The 25,997-nt window shown below is 31.5% G+C and overlaps 1 protein-coding gene across 1 annotated transcript; it reads left to right on the top strand.

Moving 5' to 3' along the window:
* Positions 1–7,342: 7,342 nt before the first annotated feature.
* Positions 7,343–24,161, top strand: LOC118181268 (uncharacterized). The gene is made up of 2 exons (XM_085827470.1): positions 7,343–7,486; positions 21,463–24,161. Exons 1-2 carry the CDS (start codon positions 7,469–7,471, stop codon positions 22,660–22,662), a joined length of 1,218 nt encoding a protein of 405 aa, XP_085683596.1. The 5' UTR covers positions 7,343–7,468; the 3' UTR covers positions 22,663–24,161.
* Positions 24,162–25,997: the final 1,836 nt, after the last annotated feature.

The raw sequence follows: 25,997 nt of genomic DNA on the forward strand, positions 1-25,997 counted from the left end.
TCGTTTAACATGAATTCACATAATATAAAATTGTCTTTGGAAACTGACGACTGTATGATAGGGGTACTTATCTGCATATATAGATTTTATTATTTTGATCAGTTGCTTTTATTTAGAAATATTGGAGACTGGGATTGTTATCAGTTAAACATGAATTCATGCGATTCATTTTTTTAAAAAAAATCTAATCCTTTCATTGCAAAATAATTACACAAACGGATGTCGGAATCTTGGGGGATACAGCTATAAATGGAAGTGATGTAAAGCAGTATAAGATCCTGTATTTATTTTATGTTCATGACTTCCCTAGGGCTCACATTGGTAGAAATCACTTTCTTGGGTGCTATGCGGACGATACGGCATTAGCTGTAAAGTCCGCAAACGCACACCATGCAATCAAGAAATTACAGGAGCTTCTACCAGTGGTAGAAAAGTGGTGTACGACTTGGAGGATTGCTATTAATGCCAGTAAGTCGCAATTATTAATGATAAGGAGAAAAAATACACAGTTGACTATTAATAGCAAGCTCTTCTTATTCTCTGAAGAGATTCCTAGAGTTAGTAAGGCGAAATATTTAGGAGTAATGCTAAATGAAAGATTAAAATGGGGAGATCATATAACAGAGGTCCGAAGAAAAATTTTCACTGTTGTAAATAGTCTCATCCCTATATTGGGTAATTATTCCAGCCTAGACCACAGGAAAAAGAGGCTAGTATATATCACGGCAATTAGGCCATTGATGACTTATGCGTCGCCGGCCTGATGCACCTCTATAAAATATAAATATAAAAAGGATATAAAAAGACTTCAAATCATGCAAAACAAAGTCTTAAGGCTTATCACCCATGCTCACTTTTTTGTGAGCAATGCTACACTGCACTGTGACTTAAAACTGGACACTCTAGAAGAGCACCTGAATAAGATCAACAGGAAATTCTTCACGAAAGCTTGAACTGTGACCATATGAGAAATTTTGATATCTTTACCTACGAAATATTGAATGAGGACGCCAAACTGCGCCCCACCTTATCAGGGACCCGAACCAAAGAATCTCTAAGATTACAGATTCTTTGCCCGAACTTTCCCACCTAGTGCCCACCTGTAAATAATGTACCTAATGTGTTTATTAGCATTCTTAATTTTGTACCTTACTCATTTATTGTACTGTGTATTTCTTAAATTCTCTAGTTTTATTCACATTCTAACTCATTTTATGACTCCCACTTATTCACGCCTTTACCGGGCCGGTTACTTGCTAGTGAGCTTTTGCGTTGCTGGTCTTCCTATTCTTTATCCGTCTTTGCTCCTCCTTACGGCGAACATTATGTGAAGATAGTTCTATGTTATTGTGCCCGTCTGGCATAAATTTGATTGAGCCAGATAAACTACTGATCTCAGTGGTATTCTGGCTATAAGTTATCAGTCAGTCAGTCAGTATTAGATCATATTCATGCCCATAGATGGCGCCATATGCATCCATTTAAATATTTTTAGAATTTATGTGATCAACAGATGGCAGCCATACGAAGAAATTTCGTAAAGAAAAAAGGAAAGGATTGCATATTAGTGAAAAATATTCGGATTATAGCCGAAACGAATCTGTGTACATTATAAAATTCCTAAAAAATCTATGGAAAAATTTAAAAAAAAAAAAAAATAGCGAATAAAATTCTGGAGTTCTGGAGGGAAAATAATATCGAAGTATAAAAAGGTCAAGATTTCCTAAAAATTAAAAATAATAATAATAATAATAATAATAAATAAATAAAAATGCATAAAAATTTCCTAAAAATCAATAAAAATTTTAACAAAATATTGAATAAAATTCTGGAAGAAAATGAAAATCGAGGTAAAAAATTCCTAAAAATTTATGAAAAAATTAAAGAAAAATATAGAATAAAATTCTGAAAGGAAAAGAAGATCGAGGTATAAAAAAATACACGAAAGCATAAAAGTTCCTTTTTTTTTTTTGTTTTTTTTTTTGTTTTTTGTTTTAGTCCAAAGGGCGTTAGCACAGAAAGGCTATTAATTTCGTTTTGGCATTTTGCTTCGAAAACTTTAAATGTCCGTTTCACTTTTCAAATTGTTCCCACCAAATATTATCGCCCTGTGTTAAATTTAAAGAAATTAAATAACGAAGAAACTGAATAATGTATATATGTTTCTCACCTTGTCATAAAACAACGGTACCTAGAGCCATCCAGTTTTGAATAAGGTAATCCTCCACCGAATATGGGCATTTGGAATCCCGAATTTGAGTTTATTATCGACTTCATATTTTGTAACACTTTAACGAATTTTTGATTGAGAAATTGAACCATTTCAAAGCGAGCGATGGCAACAATGTGCGGAATTTTTTTTTAGTCCAAAGGGATTTGAATCCCGAAGGACTATTAGTTTCGTTTTGGCATTTTGCGTCGGACTCATAAATGTCGGTTCACTTTTCAAACTGTTGCCACAAAATGTTAGAGTCCTGCATTATATTTGAAGAAATTAAATAATGAAAAATCTGCATAAATATATGTATATTTCTCGTATTGTGATAAAACAACGGTACATAGAGTCATCGAATTTTGAATAACGTAATCCTCCAACGAATATGAGCATGTGGAAGACCAAATTTGAAATTTGAAATTTGTTTTATGATCGATTTCCTATTTTTTAAAACTTTGACGAATTTTTGATTAACAAACTCAAGGATTTCAAAGCGAGCAATGGCAACGTTGTGCAGAAAAAACATTTTTATCTCCAGCGCGTGAGTCTCTGTATCGGAAATTCTAAAGATATGCTCGTTTTAAAACTATTTTGCGATATTGCTGTTGCACTGGATCTTATGGTTTAAGTGCGAGGAACATGCTATTTAATAAAGAAAGGTAACACACAAAATGTTAAAAAAACGCGCCTTTGGACGTAATTTAAAATCTGAAACATTTTTTTTTTTTTTTTTATCTCCAGCGCGCGAGACTGTGTATCGGAAGTTCTAAAGATATGCTCATTTTAAAATTATTTTGCGATATTGCTGTTGAACTGAATTTTAGGGTTTAAGTGCGAAGAAAATGTTATTTAATAAATAAAGGTTACACACAATACGTTAAACAAACGTCCCTTTGGTCGCAATTATTATTTATTAGTCCAAAAGGGCTTTGTCCCTGAAGGACTATTGTTTTAGTTTTGCGACTTTGCGTTGAACCGCTATAAATGTCCGTTTTACTTTTCAAACTGTTGCCACCAAATTTTAGAGTCCTGCATTATATTTGAAAAAATTAAATAATGAAGAATCTGCATAAATGTATGTATTTTTCTCGCATTGTGATAAAACAACGGTATCTAGAGCCATCCAATTTTGAATGACGTGATCCTACTGCAATGTGGGCATGTGGAAGCCCAAATTTGAAATTTGCAATTTGTAAAACTTTAACCAATTTTTGAGTAACAAACTCAACGATTTAAAAGCGAGCAATGGCAACACTCTACGAGGGGAGGGGTGGAAAAAAATTTCTTATCTTCAGCACGCGGAACTATGTCCCGGAAATTCTAAAGATAGGCTCATTTTAAAATTATTTTGCCACATTGCTGTTGAACTGAGTTTTATGGCTTAAGTGCAAAGAACATGATATTTAATAAATAAAGGTAACACGCAAAACGTTAAAAAAATGCCCCTTTGGACGTAATTTAAAATCTGAAACCTTTCAGATTTTTTTTATTATTATTTAAAATTTCTTTCGTAATTATTTATATACATGTATATAACACGTTTGATGACTCCGATTGCAAAGATCACACAGCTACACATTATAGCAAACCCATGTACAAAATTTCAACCTTCTAAGTCTTGAGTTATGCGAGATACATACGTAGAAACGTCACGAAAAAAAATCTCTTTTGAAACCATTTTAAAACCTTTTACAATGCGTTTTGAAAAAGGAGTCCTTTATTTTGTTCCACAAATTCTGTCAGACAAATGTCACGCAAAATATCATCAAATGGATTTGAGAACGTACAAAATGGTTATGGAAGATGTGATATCCGAATTTTTTCGCAATTACAATGCTTCTTTTATTATTTACAAGGAAGTAAAAACACAGATTGTAAACAGTAAAAAGATTTTACACAAACCGCGTATAATGGCAGAATAAGGATAGCGATGAATGCTTGTAACTGAAGTCAAGGAAGGATGATCTGTCAATAGTAGTATTGTAATACAATTGTCTGGATAGTATTGTGGTATTCTATTTTCTGTGCTTTATAGTGTACTGAAAGCGTATAATGGCAGAATAAGTGCAGTAATGAATGCTTTACGACCGAAATCAAAGAAGGATGAACTATCAAAATAAAATTTACTTAACATGTAAGGTATTTCTCCCTCCTTCTTTGCATGCCTTCGTGGTGTAATGGTCAGCACACTCAGCGCGTATTCGAGAGGTCCGAGGTTCGAGCCGCGGCAGCTCATTTTTCACGTCTTCTGCTTTAAGGGGACTCATACACCTTAAACCCCTCATGATCTTCGAATATGTGACTGTTGCAAGAATTGGAATATTTTATTTTTTTTAAAAGCAATTACTTCCAACTTTTTACAGCTGACTACATAATATAGCTGCTTTCGAAACTAGTAACCAGAAAGTTTATGTTGCCACAAATATTTTTTTAATTTAATCCTCTTTGTGACAAAATATTTCGCCATGTTTCCACCTTGCGCCCATGATATTTTAAAAATGGCTAATGGTACATACTTGAAATTAGATGGAATTCTTTATATGGGCACTATTTTCGAACTGAACCAACAATCTGATAAATATTTTAATATTGAAAAATTTTATGGACGAAAACATTACAAATTTTGTTAATAAAATACATTTTATAAACTCAACTCAAAATAAAATAAAAATTGAACATGAAATTTTTAGAATTTTAGGTTCACAGTAGTTTCCAAATGTTATAAAAGCTATATATTGAATATGGAATTAAATTATGAAACAGAATGTTTTAAAATGTGCGCTCAAGTTGGAAACATGACGAAAAATGTTGTCGCAAAGCGGATTGAATTATAAAAATATTATTGGCAACACAAACTTTCTGATGACTATTTCAGAGAGCAGCTATATTATGTAGTCAGCTTTAAAAAGTTGGTAGTAATTGCTTTTAAAATAAATAAGTTATTGCAGTTCTTGCAACAGTCACCTATTCGAACATCTTATGGGTTTTAAGGTGTATGAGTCCCCTTAAAATAACCTAATGTTTGTACAGTGGTGCCCGAACTAGAAGGATGGTGGATGATAATTCTCCACCACCAGGATTTGGCGGTTGCGTCTCCTAATCCCCAGTTGCCCTTTAAAAGGGGAAGTATATAAAGTATGGCTCCTGCTTCTTTAGCATGCCTTCGTAGTGTAACTAGTGATGAGTCGGTACTACCGAACCGGGTATTTTGTAACGGGTACTTAGTTGTAACGGGTACTGAAAATCGGTACATCCAAGTACCCGTTACTTCAGTACCGAAATCGGTACTTTTCGGTATTCGTTACTTCTGTACCGAAACGGGCACTTTTCGGTATTCGTTACTTCTGTACCGAAACGGGTGCTTTTCGGTATTCGGTACTTTGTAACGAAAATATGCGCCTCTTCTCGGTATTTCGGTATTCGTTACTGGAGGATCAATGAGGGTTCAGCTCACTTCGGTTTTGGTACGAGGACAGTAGTATCTGGTTGTATTTGCGAAATGGTGATATGCGCTCCTTGTGTCCATGAATGGTCTGCTCCTCAGACACTTCCGTAGTTGACATGTTTTCTGATATTTAAAATCTTACTCTGTACAGATAAAATCAAACACGTGGTGACTTGGTCACGAGTTCCTTCAGTGCGCAAAATCGTTAGCTGCGTATTTCGGTACTTCAAATCGTTACTAGGGCACTATTTTGAGAATGCAAACAAGAGTTGACGTAATAAGATGCAAATTTTAATAAATTAAAAAACAGTCGTTCCGTATTCATGCACAATTATCCAGCACAGTTTTTCTTATGCATTCATTAATAGCTGCAATTTTTTAGCTTGTTGGCAACAGCAGACACATATAGATATTTATGATTATTGTGCACTTTAATCGTCTGAGTAGATAGAATTCTGCAGCCTTTAAATTAAAATTAACCCGAAGATTGCATTTTTGTTTTTGATAACAATGTATTATAATGGTTATTTTAAATTGAGCGTATTAAGTCTTTTTAAAAACAACAATAAAAAAAATTAATTAATTAAATTAATTTATATCACTCCGAAAGAGGCATTTTTTTAACGTTTTGTGTTTTACCTTTATTTATTAAATATCATGTTTTAGGTGCTCAAACTGTAAAATTCAGTACAACAGCAATATGGCAAAATAATTTTAAAAAAGTATATTTTTAAAATTTCCGAAACACACTCTCGCGCGCTGGAGATTTTTTTTCTTTTCCCGTACAGTGCTGCCATTGCTCTCTTTGAAATTGTTGGGTTTCTTAATCAAAAACTCATTATTACTTTACGAAATATGAGATAGGTAGTAAAGCAAATTCCAAATTTGGGCTTCCAGATGCCTACATTCGGGTGAAGCCGTACGTTATTCAAAATTGGATGGCTCTAGGTACCGTTGTTTTATCATAGTGCGAGAAACGTACATATATTTATGCAGATTCTTCATTATTTAATTTCTTTAAATATAATACAGAATGATAATATTTGGTGGCAACAATTTGAAAAGTGATTCAGACTTTTAAAGTGTTCGACGAAAGATGCCAAAACGAAATTAATAGCCCTTCTGTTCTAACGCGGTTTCTTCTTAATAATAATAATAATAATAATAAATTATTATTTCTTTAATATTAAAAATATTTTGTTTTATTTAACAATACTGAGTATGAGTACGCAAAAAGAAATTGAAACAGTTGGAATTCTTTGTCTTCTTAAGTCGTCGAGCAACAATAGGTAAAGGATTTAACTTTCGGTGGCATTTTGATCAAAAGTTGAGTAGCCTATAGAACTAACTCTAATTTAAATTGATTCCTTTCTCATTAAATCTATTTGAAAATTAAAAAGAAATCTCTATTTTTGATTGCAATGAGAGGGCAATAGCCGGTAGAGGAAAGCCGGCGCATGGTGGGTAGAAACTGTTAGTGCTATCCCAAGCTGTTGATTTTCTTCTCAGGAAAACTGTTGGCGACAGTCACGTTTGAGAAACTCTTAAAATAATTTACACATAAGCAGAGTTCCATCTCATTCTATTAGTACCTCATACATAAAAAAGAACGGAAAAGATACTTTTTTGGCTCTTTTCGAATGAGTGTTTATTTTTTTTTTTTTTTCTTCTAGAGGAAGTCTTATATATACCGGGTTTTCAATGTAAAAAAGAAACGATTTGAAACATTGTAAGAATACCTGAATCAGACGGCGCACAGCTTCCTCTCGATTACACGTTTTTCTATAACCGTAACTGTGCTTTCGAATATGATGACAGGAGCATTGGTAAGTTATGTGTTTGATCAAATCCTTCAATTTAATTGAATTTTGGCCGAAAAATTCGACTTGGAGTTTAAAAAATTAGTTGGCTTATATTTCAATTAAAGATAAATGTGTGCATTAATTAAAAGCACATAAAAAATGATATAAATACGTTTCCCGATTTAAAATAATTTTCGTCCTTAACAAGAAGGTGCTATTAGTTTTGTTTTGGCATTTTGCGTCGATTCACTATAAACGGTTAATCACTTTTAAAATTGTTGCCACCAAATATTATGACCCTGTATTATATTTAATGAAATTAAATAATGAAGAATCTGCATAAATGCATGTATGTTTCTCGCATTGTGATAAAACTACGCAATCTAGAGCCATCCAATTTTGAATAATGCACGTCTCCACCCGAATACGGGCATCTGGAGGCTCAAATTTGAAATTCGGTATTTGTTTTATTATCTATTTCATATTTTGTAAAACTTTAACGAATTTTTGATTTGCAAACTCAATGATTTCAAAGCGCTCAATGGCAACGTTGTACAGAAAAAACATTTTTATCTGATAATTTTTTTTTCTTCCGGTGTTGCCATTGCTCGCTTTGAAATCGTCAAGTTTGTTAATCAAAAATTCGTTGAAGTGTTACAAAATATGAAATCGATAATAAAACAAATTCGAAATTTCAAATTTTGGCTTTCAGATGCTCATATTCACAGTAGGATTACGTCATTCAAAATTGGATGGCTCATTCAAAATAGGTACCGTTGTTTTATCACAATGCGAGAAACATAGATTCTTAATCATTAGTCAACAGTCGTTAGCCGAGAAAGGCTATTAATTTCGTTTTGGCATTTTTCGTTGGTTCACTATAAATGTCGGTTTACTTTTCAAATTGTTCCCGCCAAAAATTAGAGCCCTGTACTATACTTAAAGGAATTAAATAATGAAGAACCTGCATAAGCGTATATACTATGTTTCTCGTATTGTGATAAAACAACGGTACCTAGAGCTATTAAATTTTGAATAACGTAATTTTCCACCCGAATATGGGCATCTGGAAGTCCAAATTTGGAATTTGTTTTATTACCTATTTCATATTATGTAACACTTTAACGAATTTTTGATGAACAAACTCGACGATTTCAAAGCGAGCAGTGGCAACACTGTACCGTGCTGCTGAATTGAATTTTATGAATTAAGTGCGAATAACCTGATGTTTAATAAATAAATGTGACACACAAAGCGGTAAAAAAAGCCCCTTTGGGCGTAATGTAAAATTTGAAAACTTTCAGACTTTTATTTATTTATTTTTTTTAAATATAGTACGGGGCTGTAAATTTTGGTGCCAATAGTTTGAAAAGTGAACCGAAATTTAAACATAAAATGCCAAACCGAAATTAATAGCCCTTCTGGGCTAACGCCCTTTGGGCTAAAATGGCATGTTAAAATTTATAAACAGGTAATAGATTCAAAAAATAAGTGTAGATAAGAAAGAATTGGAAGTGAGACTACTAGGGGAAAAAAAAAAAAAAAAAAAAAAAAGAATATGAAAGCACCGCTAATGAAAGCAGAGCAAACATTCATAATAGAGCTTGTGGGTGAAATTTGAAGTGAATTTAACGGTATCGTTGAGATTTTAAACTTGCATTTTGAAATAACGTATTAACATATTGTCTCAACTGGCGATCTACCGATAATCATTATATAGTTAAGCAGTTTTATGCTAGATGGCGCCACCTGTTTTTCGAATTTTTTTGGTAAAAGCCATGCTTATGTGTTTCGTTTCTTTCACAAGCAATTTTTCTGTTGAATTTGCAAAGAGCTTTTAAAAATGCTGTCTTCGAATCTTTGTTATCATTTTTTGCACGTTACTATTACAAAGAGCTGAAATAAGAAGCAAATGAAATAACTGTTGTCTTACGCGGCAACCGTGTTTAATTTATATCTTATTTTAATACTCTTCTTACAACCAATTATTTTTAAAGAGGTTTTGAAACAACTAAATATAGCACTACAAAATCGGGTGTATTTTGTCTTACTTCTTTCTTATCTATTTCATTCACTCCATGCACGTAATTCTTGATATAATCTATATCCATAATAGTTAGAGGCTCACTTTTATTTATATCCAGTAATTAATTCATTGAAATATTTAAACCAGCTAATCTAATTTTTAAAAAAATATTTCACGCTTTTATTTACACATTAAAAGTTTTCTTATACGCAACATAAAACACAGAAAATTTATAAATATTTTTAAAAACGTACAAAATTAATAATGTTAAATAATAATAAATCCGATCATGCAAATTTAAGTAAAATGACGGAAGTAAAAAATTTTCAACAACAGTTTAGTGGCGCCATCTATCGACCTGTAGAGTAACTACACAGTTAAGAAGGATAGTTTGCCTATTGGGAGAATACCGCATTAACAAATAAACTTCCAATACGTATATAAAGTTATATTATTCTTACTAAAGTTATTTTAGTTTGTTAATCTTTCCTAACACTTCTTGCCGCCGAAGTTTAGTACCACGCCGATGTAGGTTTCTGAGTCAGCCTGCTACGTTAAATTAATTTGTGTAGTTTTGAACTACTAGCTTATCTTTAAATTTAGTTTGCTACTATTATCTCAATTAATTATCTGTTAACTGTGCCATCTGCAAATATCTGAGTTCAAATAAAAAGGTCTTTTACATCCTTTCCCTGATATATTTATCTTCTAGGCTTAGCGATAATATGCTACACAGATTAAACCACAGATTAAAACCATAATTTTTACATCCTTTTTTACTTCCTTGTACGAAGTAAAAAGGAAGTATTGTAATCGCGAAAAGTTTCAGGCAGCATATTTCAACGAAATTATCCATTTTGACCACTATCGAATGCAATTTAACGATGTTTTTGCATGACATCTCTACGTAAGGACAGAATAAAAGACTCTTTTCCTCCAAAAAAATTATAAAACTGCTTTAAAATGAATTCTGAAGAGAATTTTTCGGGGTGTCTGTACGTGCCTACGCCTGTATCTCGCAAAACTCAAAAGCGAGCAGCCTCAGAACGTTGGCATTTTGTATATATATATGTTTTTTCAAAGGGTAGAAAAGGATTCAATTACAAATGTAACTCAGTCCATTAATCTATAATTAATAACCATGCCTTCTCCGGGATTCGAACCAAGGCCCTTCGGCATCGCAGTCAGCTTCCCTAACCACTATACCGACTGGGCAGGGACATTTTGTACATAGGACTGTTATAACATGTAGTTGTGCACCTCGTATTTTGGTTGCAATCGGCCGCACCAAACGTATATAAATATATTTGTATATATATATATACCCACTCTGTTACCCGCCTTAGTGATTTCAATTTCTTTACTCTTATATGTTTGTAAATCGTGCATTTTTTTGCTTTAAAAGTGATTGAATTATGTTGTACATATCTTCCGGTTAAAGTTTTTATGCCTTTAGTTAATCTGCTTGCAATAGCTGTAGAATTATCAGCAATTTAAAAGTTGTTTAACTGCCACTAAGCCTAACGAAACCGCCATTAGTTTACATTTGAAAATTCTTTGTAGAATAGTGAGTTAAGTCAGTTTCTGCACTTTCTGTGTCTTTTTGCCGAGTGGGACCAGAAGTAAACTTTCAATTTTGTGCATCGAGAAATCTCTATTCCTGCCCGCTGGTTGAGTTGCTTGTTTCAGAGTAGAAGCTCTAATTTTAATGGTAAAAATCATTTTTTTAAACTCTATTCGGTGTTTTATGTTTTTCTGTATTTTACAATTTTTAATGAAGTTGTTTTGAGTTTTATGTAAGTTTGTTTTGCAACGAAGTGAGAATTCAATTGATTGAGTGAGAAATTTATCTCTAATGAAATTCGAGCAAATAACTTTAAATGAAATGCAGCAAAAATGTGTAGAATTTAATAGACCGTTCAATGAAGTCAATATGGTGTACACAACAAATATTTTTTTCATATTTTCAAATTTAAAAATTTTTTTCACGATAAACTCCTCTTCAAATTGTTAAATTGTAATCTGAAGCTTTTAGGCTGCAATTTTTGTTCTTATTTATTTGATTTTGAAGTGTTTTTCACATTTAGAGAGCGATTGATCTTTTCGTTAAAATAATTTAGAACGTATGACACGACTAGAATGCACCTCGGAATTTTGCAGAATATATTTATCTTCTGTTATTAAATGGTTCAAATATAAAACAGTACTACAGGGAAGCTTATGAAAGAAAGCGCTCTGATTCAATTTGAAAGAAATCAACCATGACATAAGATCATAATTTCTGCATTATCATATTTTAAATATCAGCTTGGCGAGAAAGTAATTTTGGTTTTTTAGTGCGAAATAAAACTCAGTTTCTTGTATAGGGAAAAAAAAAATCTGATGTGTATACCACCTTGTGTTCCTTGTGCGGAATATTAAATAATAGGTATTTTTTGCCGCATTTCATTTAAACTTATTTCCTCGAATTTCATTAGAGATACATTTCTCATTCCATTAATACAGTTCTCATTTCGCGGCAAGGAAAAAATACATAAAAACTCAAAATATCTTCATTGAAAATGGAAAAATATAGAAAAACATAAAACACCAAATACAGTTAAAAAAAAAATTTTTTTTAAATCTTTTTACAATTAAAATTAGAGCTTCCACGGAAAAACAAGCAATTCGGCCAGAGGGCAGGAAGGCAAATTTTTCGGTGCACAAAACTAAATGTTTCGTTTTGATCTCATTCGGCAAAAAGACAATGAAAGTGCAGAAAGATTTGAATCACTATTCTGCTAAGTTTCAAATGTAAACAAATATGACTGCAAAGGTAAAAAAAAATGAAGCTTAGCCGCACTTAAATAAATTTTAAATTATTGATAATTCTACAGCTATTGCATGCAGATGAACTAAAGGCATAAAATCTTTAACCGGAAGATAAGAACAACATAATTCAATCATTTTTAAAGCAAAAAATGCACAATTTACCGATATATATGAATGAAAAGAAACTGAGCTCACGGAGCTGAGTAACAGAGTGGGTTATATATATTTAAAAAAAAATTTTTTTTTCATCAAACAAGAGCTTCAATGGTCTGTTTCGGCGATACGCGTAATGGTATTTAGCTTAGTTCGACATTCAATTATTTTTCCCTTGAAAAGCCTGGTTGAGGGTCCGATTGGGCTAATTTAACATTTTCCGCTTTGTAATTTTGCAATTTATGTTTTAATTATAATTTTTGCAATTTATGTTTCAATTATAATTTTTGCAATTTATGTTTTAATCATTTTTATTTTGTTTTAACTTGTTCCGTTGGTCTATTTTTATATGTATTAACTTTTCACATGTCACAACGATCAGATTAATTTTTCGTGCATTCACAAGTTTTCCAACATTGATTTTAAACAGTTTTATTTCGCGTGTAAGCAGTTTTTTCTTTTTTCCCATGTTAAAAATTTTTTCAAATAATTTTTTCAAAAAATTTCTTCTATGTTAATATTTTAGTAATATTGCGTTGAAATATTTCGTGGAGCTACAGCTCCTGGTAACTTATTAGCAAACTCGCTACAATGTTTCTTCCTATTATATATATATATATGTGATGTACCAGCTTTAGTCAGGAATAAATAGATTGTTGAAGAATCATCAATGTAATCGTAGCTTAAATTATCAGACGATAGTTTTAAAAACATGATCCATTTATTATATTTCAGGAGAAAATAGCAATTACAAAAATCTGATCTCCGGAGGAAATAAATAAGAATTACTAATAACATTCTGTATGAAGTTTACTGCATCGTGACTTTAAAGAAAAATCCCCCGATATTCTTTTGCGAGTCCTTTTATAGCCTCTGGAAAGGCGGAGCTTCAAAGAAATGACGACAGCCTCGTGAGCCAATCCAGTTCGCTTTAAATATTTCCAGAACATTCTATAACTGTACGTGTAGAAAAGGCGGGAAAAACAACTTGACTACGGGGCTGTGGATTTAATTCCACGTATTTTCAAATAAGAGAACGTCGCCATTAAAGATGAAAAGAACATACAGTTAGAATTTTAAGTATATTCTTGACTATGGAATTTTATTATTACAAATATATATATATATATATATATATATATATATATTGGACACATACCCCTTCTGAGTAAGACACAGAAGAGAACACTTTACCGACATCCCACTAGAAAGAACGTAAGTTAATTAATGTATTTTATGGCATTTTATATCTTCATGTATATTTCACATTTTTTCTTATTATATATATATTAATTTTTCAATTTTTATTATTTGATTTGTTTTTGCAAAGATAGCATTCTGTTTCTTTATTTCAATTTGAGTTCTAAAGCTTTTTAGCTTTTTCATCTGCTTTCAAGAGCCCTCTACCTGTGTCATATGACGCAGAAGGCGCCTAGAAATTTAAAAGAACATAGATTCTATTATATATATATAGTATTAAAATGAAAGTATTAAAAGTATTATAGTATAATGAAAGTATTATAGTATTAAAAATGAAAAGAACATACAGTTAGAATTTTAATTGTATTCTTGACTATGGAATTTTATTATTATTATATATATATATATATACTTTTGGTGCGACCGATTGCAACCGAAAAGGGAGGTGCACAAATACCTGTTATGGCAGTCCTATATACAAAAATTTTTGACTATTGAGGCTATTCGTTTTTGAGTTACGCGAGATACATATATAAATGCATACGTACATACAAAAAAGTCACCAAAAACTCTGCTCTAAATTCATTTAAAATTCTTTTTACAACCCGGTTTTAGGAGAAAGTGTCCTTTATCCTGTCTTTACTAACATATAGCATTCAAAAGCATCGTTAAATTTCATTCGATACCGGTGAAATAGATATTTTCGTTGAAATATGACCCCCGAAAATTTTAGCGATTACTATTCTTCTTTTATTTCGTACAAGGAATAAAAAAGGTCCATTACATTACATTTGAAATGCATATCGAATTTGTTGCATTAACTGAATTTCTTTCAATTCGTGCGAAACCCAAATATCATACTTCTTAACGAATCCAAGAAATGCTATTTGATTTTCAGTTGTTGTGTGCGATGCATCTAAACCGTTTGGAATCTTTCGCACAGTTATATGAGATTCTATTCTATTATGGCTTTAATTTGGTCATCATCGACTTCAGAACGTTGGCCATCCTCAAGCGAAAACATTTCGCAGTGAAATTTTTTACACCACGAACTTTCCACATCTCTTTTTCAGCCTCAAACACTTTCTTGCCTTTACGAAAAGAAAAATGTAAAATAAGTCGCAAATGTTTATTTTTGCACCCGTGTTAAAATTGACCGTAAACCAACAATTGTAAACGAAAGCATTTTTGACTTGAACGAATTTGTTTCTATAGCAACCTAAAAGTGTCAGCTGCTAAATCTCGAAAGAACAAAATTGTACGATTGACAAAAAGAACAAAATTGTACGATTGACAGAGTAATGACAAACGAACATAACGCTATCTATTTGCGCAAGCCGAAATTTCTTTTCTGCCAGCCCATACTTCTAGACTGACATAAACCATCTTGGCATGTCTCGTAATCCACTGGCAGAATATTGGTTTTATTCTTTGTCAAAATGAGCTCAAATTTAATTCATTCTCGTAGGTTTGGTTGTGAGAAAGCTTAAACGTGCATGCAGCTAAGTTATTTAAATATTTATAAAAATAGTCTGACAGTTTGTAGGGACGTAGTGTTAGATCAAGATTTCTATCTATTACTAAACTAATTTACATAAACTTATAAGCATTATGTTAATTTTATTAACAATTTAATTTTGAGTTAAAGTTCCTTTCCTGTCGATTCTTAACTTCAACTTGCCACTTCCGGCCAGAACGTAGTTTTAGAATCACGTCTGAATACATAATGAGGAAGCGCGGTATTTAACCGCGAAGTTCTTCGATCTTATGGAGGGAGATACCAGGTATTCTGGCTGCACGCGTCCGCCTTTTTTAGGCTACTCTTTCGTAAGCTATTATTACGCTAGGCCGTACTTTATGCATTTGATTGCTTCGGCTATACCTCTTTAGTTTAGATTAGTTTAGGTTCATTCTTAGTATCTTAAGTTCAAGCCCAAGTGTCGGCTTTATTCTACACTCCAAGACGGAGTTTTGTTAAATCTTGATTGGAATAATAAAGGGTTATTTTACCCTTCTATCTTGTTGTTTCCTGTCACACGAACTCAAGCGATTATTCGCTTATCAGTTCTTAAGATTCTTCACTTTCATCTGTAACATAGAATTACAAACTCTACAAACTTACCTTTAGTATATTCTATAACTTTATAATAACAGAGATAATAAGATTCTTCACGTTCAACAGTAACTTAGAATTACAAACTCACCTTTAGTATATTCTATAACTCTATAATAACAGAGATAATAAGATTCTTCACGTTCAACAGTAACATATTATTACAAACTCACCTTTAGTATATTCTATAACTGTATAATAACAGAGATAATAAGATTCTTCACGTTCAACAGTAACTTAGAATTACAAACTCACCTTTAGTATATTCTATAACTCTATAATAACAGAGATAATAAGATTCTTCACGTTCAACAGTAACTTATTATTACAAACTCACCTTTAGTATATTCTATAACTGTATAATAACAGAGATAATAAGATTCTTCACGTTCAACAGTAACTTAGAATTACAAACTTACCTTTAGTATATTCTATAACTCTATAATAACAGAGATAATAAGATTCTTCACGTTCAACAGTAACTTATTATTACAAACTCACCTTTAGTATATTCTATAACTGTATAATAACAGAGATAATAAGATTCTTCACGTTCAACAGTAACTTATTATTACAAACTCACCTTTAGTATATTCTATAACTCTATAATAACAGAGATATTAAGATTCTTCACGTTCAACAATAACTTAGAATTACAAACTCACCTTTAGTATATTCTATAACTCTATAATACCAGAGATAATAAGATTCTTCACGTTCAACAGTAACTTAGAATTACAAACTCACCTTTAGTATAATCTATAACTCTATAATAACAGAGATAATAAGATTCTTCACGTTCAACAGTAACTTATTATTACAAACTCACCTTTAGTATATTCTGTAAATCTATAATAACAGAGAAAATAAGATTCTTCACGTTCAACAGTAACTTATTATTACAAACTCACCTTTAGTATATTCTATAACTCTATAATAACAGAGATAATAAGCTTCTTCACGTTCAACAGTAACTTAGATTTACAAACTCACCTTTAGTATATTCTATAACTCTATAATAACAGAGATAATAAGATTCTTCACGTTCAACAGTAACTTATTATTACAAACTCACCTTTAGTATATTCTATAACTGTATAATAACAGAGATAATAAGATTCTTCACGTTCAACAGTAACTTATTATTACAAACTCAACTTTAGTATATTCTATAACTCTATAATAACAGAGATATTAAGATTCTTCACGTTCAACAGTAACTTAGAATTACAAACTCACCTTTAGTATATTCTATAACTCTATAATAACAGAGATAATAAGATTCTTCACGTTCAACAGTAACTTAGAATTACAAACTCACCTTTAGTATATTCTATAATTCTATAATAACAGAGATAATAAGATTCTTCACGTTCAACAGTAACTTATTATTACAAACTCACCTTTAGTATATTCTATAACTGTATAATAACAGAGATAATAAGATTCTTCACGTTCAACAGTAACTTATTATTACAAACTCAACTTTAGTATATTCTATAACTCTATAATAACAGAGATATTAAGATTCTTCACGTTCAACAGTAACTTAGAATTACAAACTCACCTTTAGTATATTCTATAACTGTATAATAACAGAGATAATAAGATTCTTCACGTTCAACAGTAACTTATTATTACAAACTCACCTTTAGTATATTCTATAGCTCTATAATAATAGAGATAATAAGATTCTTCACGTTCAACAGTAACTTATTATTACAAACTAACCTTTAGTATATTCTGTAAATCTATAATAACAGAGATAATAAGATTCTTCACGTTCAACAGTAACTTATTATTACAAACTCACCTTTAGTATATTCTATAACTCTATAATAACAGAGATATTAAGATTCTTCACGTTCAACAGTAACTTAGAATTACAAACTCACCTTTAGTATATTCTATAACTCTATAATAACAGAGATAATAAGATTCTTCACGTTCAACAGTAACTTAGAATTACAAACTCACCTTTAGTATATTCTATAATTCTATAATAACAGAGATAATAAGATTCTTCACGTTCAACAGTAACTTATTATTAGAAACTCACCTTTAGTATATTCTATAACTCTATAATAACAGAGATAATAAGATTCTTCACGTTCAACAGTAACTTATTATTACAAACTCACCTTTAGTATATTCTATAACTCTATAATAACAGAGATAATAAGATTCTTCACGTTCAACAGTAACTTAGATTTACAAACTCACTTTTAGTATATCCTATAACTCTATAATAACAGAGATAATAAGATTCTTCACGTTCAACAGTAACTTATTATTACAAACTCACCTTTAGTATATTCTATAACTGTATAATAACAGAGATAATAAGATTCTTCACGTTCAACAGTAACTTAGAATTACAAACTCAACTTTAGTATATTCTATAACTCTATAATAACAGAGATAATAAGATTCTTCACGTTCAACAGTAACTTATTTTTACAAACTCACCTTTAGTATATTCTATAACTGTATAATAACAGAGATAATAAGATTCTTCACGTTCAACAGTAACTTAGAATTACAAACTCACCTTTAGTATATTCTATAACTCTATAATAACAGAGATAATAAGCTTCTTCACGTTCAACAGTAACTTAGATTTACAAACTCACCTTTAGTATATTCTATAACTCTATAATAACAGAGATAATAAGATTCTTCACGTTCAACAGTAACTTATTATTACAAACTCACCTTTAGTATATTCTATAACTGTATAATAACAGAGATAATAAGATTCTTCACGTTCAACAGTAACTTATTATTACAAACTCAACTTTAGTATATTCTATAACTCTATAATAACAGAGATATTAAGATTCTTCACGTTCAACAGTAACTTAGAATTACAAACTCACCTTTAGTATATTCTATAACTCTATAATAACAGAGATAATAAGATTCTTCACGTTCAACAGTAACTTAGAATTACAAACTCACCTTTAGTATATTCTATAATTCTATAATAACAGAGATAATAAGATTCTTCACGTTCAACAGTAACTTATTATTACAAACTCACCTTTAGTATATTCTATAACTGTATAATAACAGAGATAATAAGATTCTTCACGTTCAACAGTAACTTAGAATTACAAACTCACCTTTAGTATATTGTATAACTCTATAATAACAGAGATAATAAGATTCTTCACGTTCAACAGTAACTTATTATTACAAACTCACCTTTAGTATATTCTATAACTGTATAATAACAGAGATAATAAGATTCTTCACGTTCAACAGTAACTTATTATTACAATATCACCTTTAGTATATTCTATAACTCTATAATAACAGAGATATTAAGATTCTTCACGTTCAACAATAACTTAGAATTACAAACTCACCTTTAGTATATTCTATAACTCTAGAATAACAGAGATAATAAGATTCTTCACGTTCAACAGTAACTTAGAATTACAAACTCACCTTTAGTATATTCTATAACTCTATTATAACAGAGATAATAAGATTCTTCACGTTCAACAGTAACTTATTTTTACAAACTCACCTTTAGTATATTCTATAACTGTATAATAACAGAGATAATAAGATTCTTCACGTTCAACAGTAACTTAGAATTACAAACTCACCTTTAGTATATTCTATAACTCTATAATAACAGAGATAATAAGATTCTTCACGTTCAACAGTAACTTATTATTATAAACTCACCTTTAGTATATTCTATAACTCTATAATAACAGAGATATTAAGATTCTTCACGTTCAACAGTAACTTAGAATTACAAACTCACCTTTAGTATATTCTATAACTCTATAATAACAGAGATAATAAGATTCTTCACGTTCAACAGTAACTTAGAATTACAAACTCACCTTTAGTATATTCTATAATTCTATAATAACAGAGATAATAAGATTCTTCACGTTCAACAGTAACTTATTATTAGAAACTCACCTTTAGTATATTCTATAACTGTATAATACCAGAGATAATAAGATTCTTCACGTTCAACAGTAACTTATTATTACAAACTCACCTTTAGTATATTCTATAACTCTATAATAACAGAGATAATAAGATTCTTCACGTTGAACAGTAACTTATTATTACAAACTCACCTTTAGTATATTCTATAACTCAATAATAACAGAGATAATAAGATTCTTCACGTTCAGCAGTAACTTAGAATTACAGACTCTACAAACTCACCTTTAGTATATTTTGTAACTCTATAATAACAGAGATAATAAGATTCTTCACGTTCAACAGTAACTTAGAATTACAATCTCTACAAACTCACCTTTAGTCTATTCTATAACTCTATAATATAAGAGATAATATTATAAGGTATTTCTCCCACCTTCTTAGCATGCCTTCGTAGTGTAGTTGTCTGCACGCTAGGTGCGTATTCCAGAGGTCCGTGGTTCGATTCCCTGCGAGGGCGTTGCTTATTTTCATCTTTTCTGCTTTAAAAAAATCCTAATGTCTCTACAATACAAATCTGTAATAACATAAATTACAAATATGACTTTATGATATGACAATATGAAAATATTAAATATAAATATTGTCCTATTAAATATGACAATATGACTGATAATACAAATTTTTTTTTTTTTTTCCAAAATAGAAAATGAAATAGATTTTAAAACGTTTGGAAAATATTGCTCGTGAACAAATTTATAAATTTCAGGCCTGTTACTTTAAATTATATGAGCGATGAAAAATATGTAACAATGCATAGTTGTAAGAAAGAACATACAGGGGTTGGACAAAAATATGGAAACACCTTTAAAAAAACATGTTTCTTTGCTTAATACGGTGTAGGAAACCCGTTGGCATCCAAAACAGCTTGCAGTCTTCTCGGAATGGATAAATACAGTTCCTGTATGTTTGCCAAGGGAATAGGCGTTCTCCAGACGTAAACTCGGCCAGAAGTGGGAAACAATGTGAAAGAAGACTCGTCAGACCATATTACTCGCTTTCACTGCTCTATAGTTCAGGCTTTATGACTTAAACACCACCTTTTCCTGTTGCGGGCATTAGCATCACTGATGAGTGGCTTCTCAATTGAAGCACGGCCAGCAATTCCCTGTTTATGAAGCTCCCTTCTAATTGTTTTGGTACTCACAGGGCTCGGTAACACAACATTCATTTCAGCAGTAACTTTTGCAGCTGTGGTCTTCTTATTTTTCGTCACAATTACCCTTAATGATCGTCTGTCACGATCACTCGGGACACACTTTCGTCCGCGCTGTGATTTAGCAGATGATGTTTTTCCGCTTTTCAAATATGCGGAATAAATCTTCGATACAGTACCTCTTGAAACACTAAACACCTCGGCTACCTTGCTTACGGAAGCACCTACCATACGTGCTCCAACAATTTGCCCACGTTCGAAGTCTTTTAACTCTGACATAATGCAATGACAACCTCACATAACAGTACTCCGACAACAACTGAACTGTTTAGCACATTTACGAAGTTGTATAGGTGGCGTCAGTAGTCAAAAACGCCAGCGCCACCTACATATTTCATTAAAATCAATCTTTCTTTTCAAACATGCATTTCACAAGGTGTTTCCATATTTTTGTCCATCCACTGTATTTTATGAAATTATTTTGAAGTAAAATTAAAACATTAGCTATTCTATTTCATTTTTCTTTTCTGTATGTTGTACTCAACTTTACCCCTCTTTTGTTTCAGAAACATTTCTTTCTGCTTTTGACCATGTTTATGACTACGACAGCAAGTTACGAAGAAAAATTATCCTCTACAAATACTCGCTTTCTGGAGCCTGCTGGCGTCAGGCACGAAGACTCTCGTGTACAAAGTCAAAGCCCACATTTCAGAAATACGCAACATCGCAATGATAACAACAAACAAATTTTAACTTCTTTCAGGGGACATTCCGATCAAGAGTCGCTTGATAGACCCCCTGGGCTTAAACATTTCGCTTCTGCTGAAGAAGACAGAAAAATTCATCCCAGATTTCACCAAGGATCTCAAACAAGAACGTTCCAGCAACAGCAGCCTAGACACGAGTTGCCAGAAACGCTAAATTATGAACGGTCAGTTGATGCAGACGATAATAACGGAAGGAATTACCAAAATGTAAATCCGAGTTTTAATACCCAGAGCCGCACCAAATATCAACATAGCTCTTTAGATGATGTGCCAAGAAAATACGAAAGAGTTGCTAATCATCAACACGATGGCAGAATCCCGATACATAAAGAGGAAGTGCCTTATTTTGTAGAAGAAAAAGGTACAAATAAGCCAATAAAGTATGCTTCAGATGGAACGCTAGAAAATAGCAAAAGACATGAGGAAAACAAAAATATTCAGGGTCGGATACCAGCAGCCGAATTGCAATATAAATCCCCTGTGAATGATCCATACCCATCCAGAAATTACAGGCAGTTTCATTCAGAAAGTGAGTCAAGTCTTCAGCCTGAAGATTCTGGAGAGTTCTCCCAACATTCAAGACATCCTTCGTTCATGATTAGGCAGCCTATAAGAGGCGAAATTTCTGATGCTCGTGTAGCAAAGTCTGATTCTATTCGAGAGGATGCAATTGGAGGATTTCCGGGAAAACAATACATCACTGACGTAATTCATCGCCAATCAAATCTTTCAGCGCGGAACTCGGCTTTGGATGAAAATGTCCGAAGGCCTTTTTCTGAAAATAGTTACAGAAGCGAAGTTAAAACCCGTGAAACAACAGCTGAAACTGAAATTGATATGCAACCCGCACCGTCTGAAAATGATGCAGAATTCAGTCAAGAAGAACATGATGGTTTCCTGGACATGGGAGCATATACAGACAAAAGAGGTTCATTCGGTTGGTATGCTGATTTTCCCGTGGGGAAAGGCCACGATAAACTAACCTATTCCTTTTCATAATGTGGGCATGAATTTTTATAAACAGGCAAAGAGCTAAATTTTACCATGTATTAATTCGTTCTTAAACCGTTATGGAAATTTCACATTTTATTGTATTGAAATGCCAATTTTGTGTTGACATTGCAATAAGCCTGTTTCCAGAAATTAAAAGAATATCACGAATTAATAATAAATAAATAAAAAAAAAAAGCTGCATCAAAATATTGATGAAATTTGGTGGTATCTTTAAATGAATTAGTTTAAGAGCTGCTTAAAATGGTTTACCAAGGAAAACCTTTTCGCCAAAAAATTATCTTATAGAATAACGCCTTCCAAAAAGGAAGTATCAGAATGCAGGAGACGAAGTACCTTGACATACACTGGAACCCTCATTTAGGAAGTTTATGTCTTTACAGAGATACTCCATGCTCCTTAATACAGTCACTCATCTCAATAAAGTTAACAACTACAGCTTAAAGAAAATGCAAACTTTGCTGCAGTTCATAGAACTATACAGAGACAATAACTTGGCATCTAGTATTCCATTCATATTAAATCAGATTTTACAGAGGATGTTTAGAACACATTATTGTAACGATTTTGATTTTCTCCGTGAATTTAAATATTAATTTTAAAATACAAACGTGTCTGGTCTGGAAAATAAAGTTTTATTATCGTCTGCAGCATTAAAAATATTCTTTTCTTCAAAATTTCGCCGAAAAATAAACAATAGATCGAAGGCTAAATTTTTGCGCTGCCCGAAGAGAAATACTAACTCGATTATTAAAAAAGGACTGGAAAAGTATGGTTTTAATATTTCTACACGTAAAAATAAGCGACATAACTAATATGAAAGGAAAGAAACGTCAGAGTTTACATCTGATTGAGAAAAAGTCAAAAAATGCATACCCAACAAAGGTACGTATTATTAAATCTAAAGTCGCATCTCATGTTTTAAAGGAAAATCCAGCTATCAAAGAGCTTTGCAAAATCTTTAAATATCTCTGTAAAAACAAAATTATAAAATCTGATTTAAAGCTAATCGAAACGAAAAAACATGATGTTTATCGCCTAACTTCGAAATATGTTTCTCGGCATAAGACTATGTGCAGATTGCTGCACGAAAATTATTTGGCAGTTGAAAAATGGAAATAGTTAGTTATACTTGATGAAGCTTCGATATATTTATCTGACTGAAATAGAAAAAGATCCATTTACTACCGAAAAAGATTTAATATGTTGGTTTGAGAAACAGGAAAGATTTTCTAACGGTTTCATGGTTATTAGTGTATTCTCTTACAACGGAAAACTTAAAATAAGAAAGGTAGAAAAAATATCAAAATTAATTTCGGTTACTATCAGAAATATGTTTTAACGCCTATTTTTAAAAAAGAAATTCCATCTCTTTTATCCAAACATTCTTCGCTGTGTTAAGTTCCGTCAGGATAACGTCCTGATCCATACCTCTAAATCTACTGCTCTATCTTATGGAAAAAAAAAAAAAAAAAAAAGAAATATAACCGGAATTATAGCTATTCCCTTTAAATGCATCCCACCCTAGTCTCTTGATGTGTCTCCTATAGATTACTGTGCATTTGAACTTTTAAAACAAGCTCTTTATAAGCAGCATCCCAAAACATTGGATGGACTTTGGAAGATTATTAAGGAGGGATGAAATAAAACCAACCTTGATGTATTAAGAAAAGGATGGAAACCAAGATGTAATATGATAGTTCAACAAAAAGAGCTATCAGACTGAACACAGAGAATACAATACTAAGGTTTGTTTATATATAAACCTTTTCAAAATTGTTACAAAAATGTACGATCACCCTCTACAGATAGAAAGATAAAGCTGTCCAATCAATTTATGAATAATCTTATGTCAAAGGAACTGCTTCACTAGTGGAGTTGTGTGGAAGAACTTTATTGTGCTTATATTTAACTTGTCAGCTCTTGCGTCTGCGTAAAGCCGTACATAGGTACAAAACTATCATCTGTTTAGCTTGTTGTTAAGCTGCCTATTAAGTCTCATAGCTGTCTGTTCATGTGCCTACAAATATGTGATTTCAAATGTATTTTATATCTATGCAGTTTTTTCATGCTTGTTAATTTTATAATGATCCCGTACTTGTGCTCAATAAACAATAATGGTAATTACTGTACATGGAATACTTGCATTAATCTGTGAAGGATATAAATATTTATTGGTATTCTATTCATTTTACATGCGGGAATGTACACCTTGCAAACAAAGGGGGAAAAAAAGGTAATGTTCTATAACTTCCATTCTACTGGACGATTGTTGAAATTTAGCTTGCATTTTCCGAGTCTTGAAAGTGCGACTTAGGATATATATTAGATTTAGATATAGCATTGTTATTGTTATTTTGTTACGTATAGCATTGTTATTGTTATTTTGTTACATATAGCATTGTTATATTAGATTTACATATAGCATTGTTATATTAGATTTACATATAGCATTGTTCTGACATAGGTATTTTCACACAAAATCGGACTTTTTCTGAAATAACATATCATTTTTTTCCTTATATTTCTATTCTACGACTCAAATCAGGCCAAAGTGCAAAGTTTTGTTAAAATCGCACGAGTAGGTTTTTAAAAAATTGGCTTTCAAGATTTTAGCTCCTCCTATGAATTTGGTATATATTTATTGATATCTCTTTTTTTATTAAATTTATTCGATTCTTCCTTTCACATTTCGAAATTTACGTTCATTCCAAATGAATTCAACCCATTTTTTATCATTTATTTTTAAAATTTATATTTTAAAATAATTTTTATAAATTTTTCGAAAAATATTTTGAATTATAACCTATGAAATTTTTACCATCATCTTAAAGTAGATGTGTTTCTAAGCCATACCTGCAAAAATTAGTTTTTTATTCAAAACTTCCTAAGATATACGTGAATTTACACTCATGTCCATAAATTAAGGATAATGCAAAATCAGGCAAAGGAAGAGTTAGAAGAAAAACAAATTTAACTTATTTGTAAAGCTTATTTACTAAACAAAAGGTAAAGAGCAAAAAAAGATGCTATATGTTTGATATTATTAAAAAAATTAGCAATTTTTTCTCTCTGCAGCAAATTACAAAAAAAAAAAAAAAAAAAAAAAATTACAAAAAACCAATAGTACATGGTTTGTATGATTGTTAATACATTGTATGTCTCCCAGACGATGCAATACAGTCCGTACAACGCTTAGGCATGCTGAGTATCAAATTATAGATCTGATCTTGGGGGATATTACACCACTCAAAAAGCAATGCTCTCCGAAGTTCCGGTAGACATGTAGGAGGAGGTTGAGGGGCTGCAACTCGTCGGCCAAG

This window comes from Stegodyphus dumicola, chromosome 12 (genome assembly GCF_044657685.1).
Source record: "Stegodyphus dumicola isolate Sdum_Otavi_A_Nest chromosome 12, ASM4465768v1".
Classification (NCBI taxonomy): Eukaryota; Metazoa; Arthropoda; class Arachnida; order Araneae; family Eresidae; genus Stegodyphus; species Stegodyphus dumicola.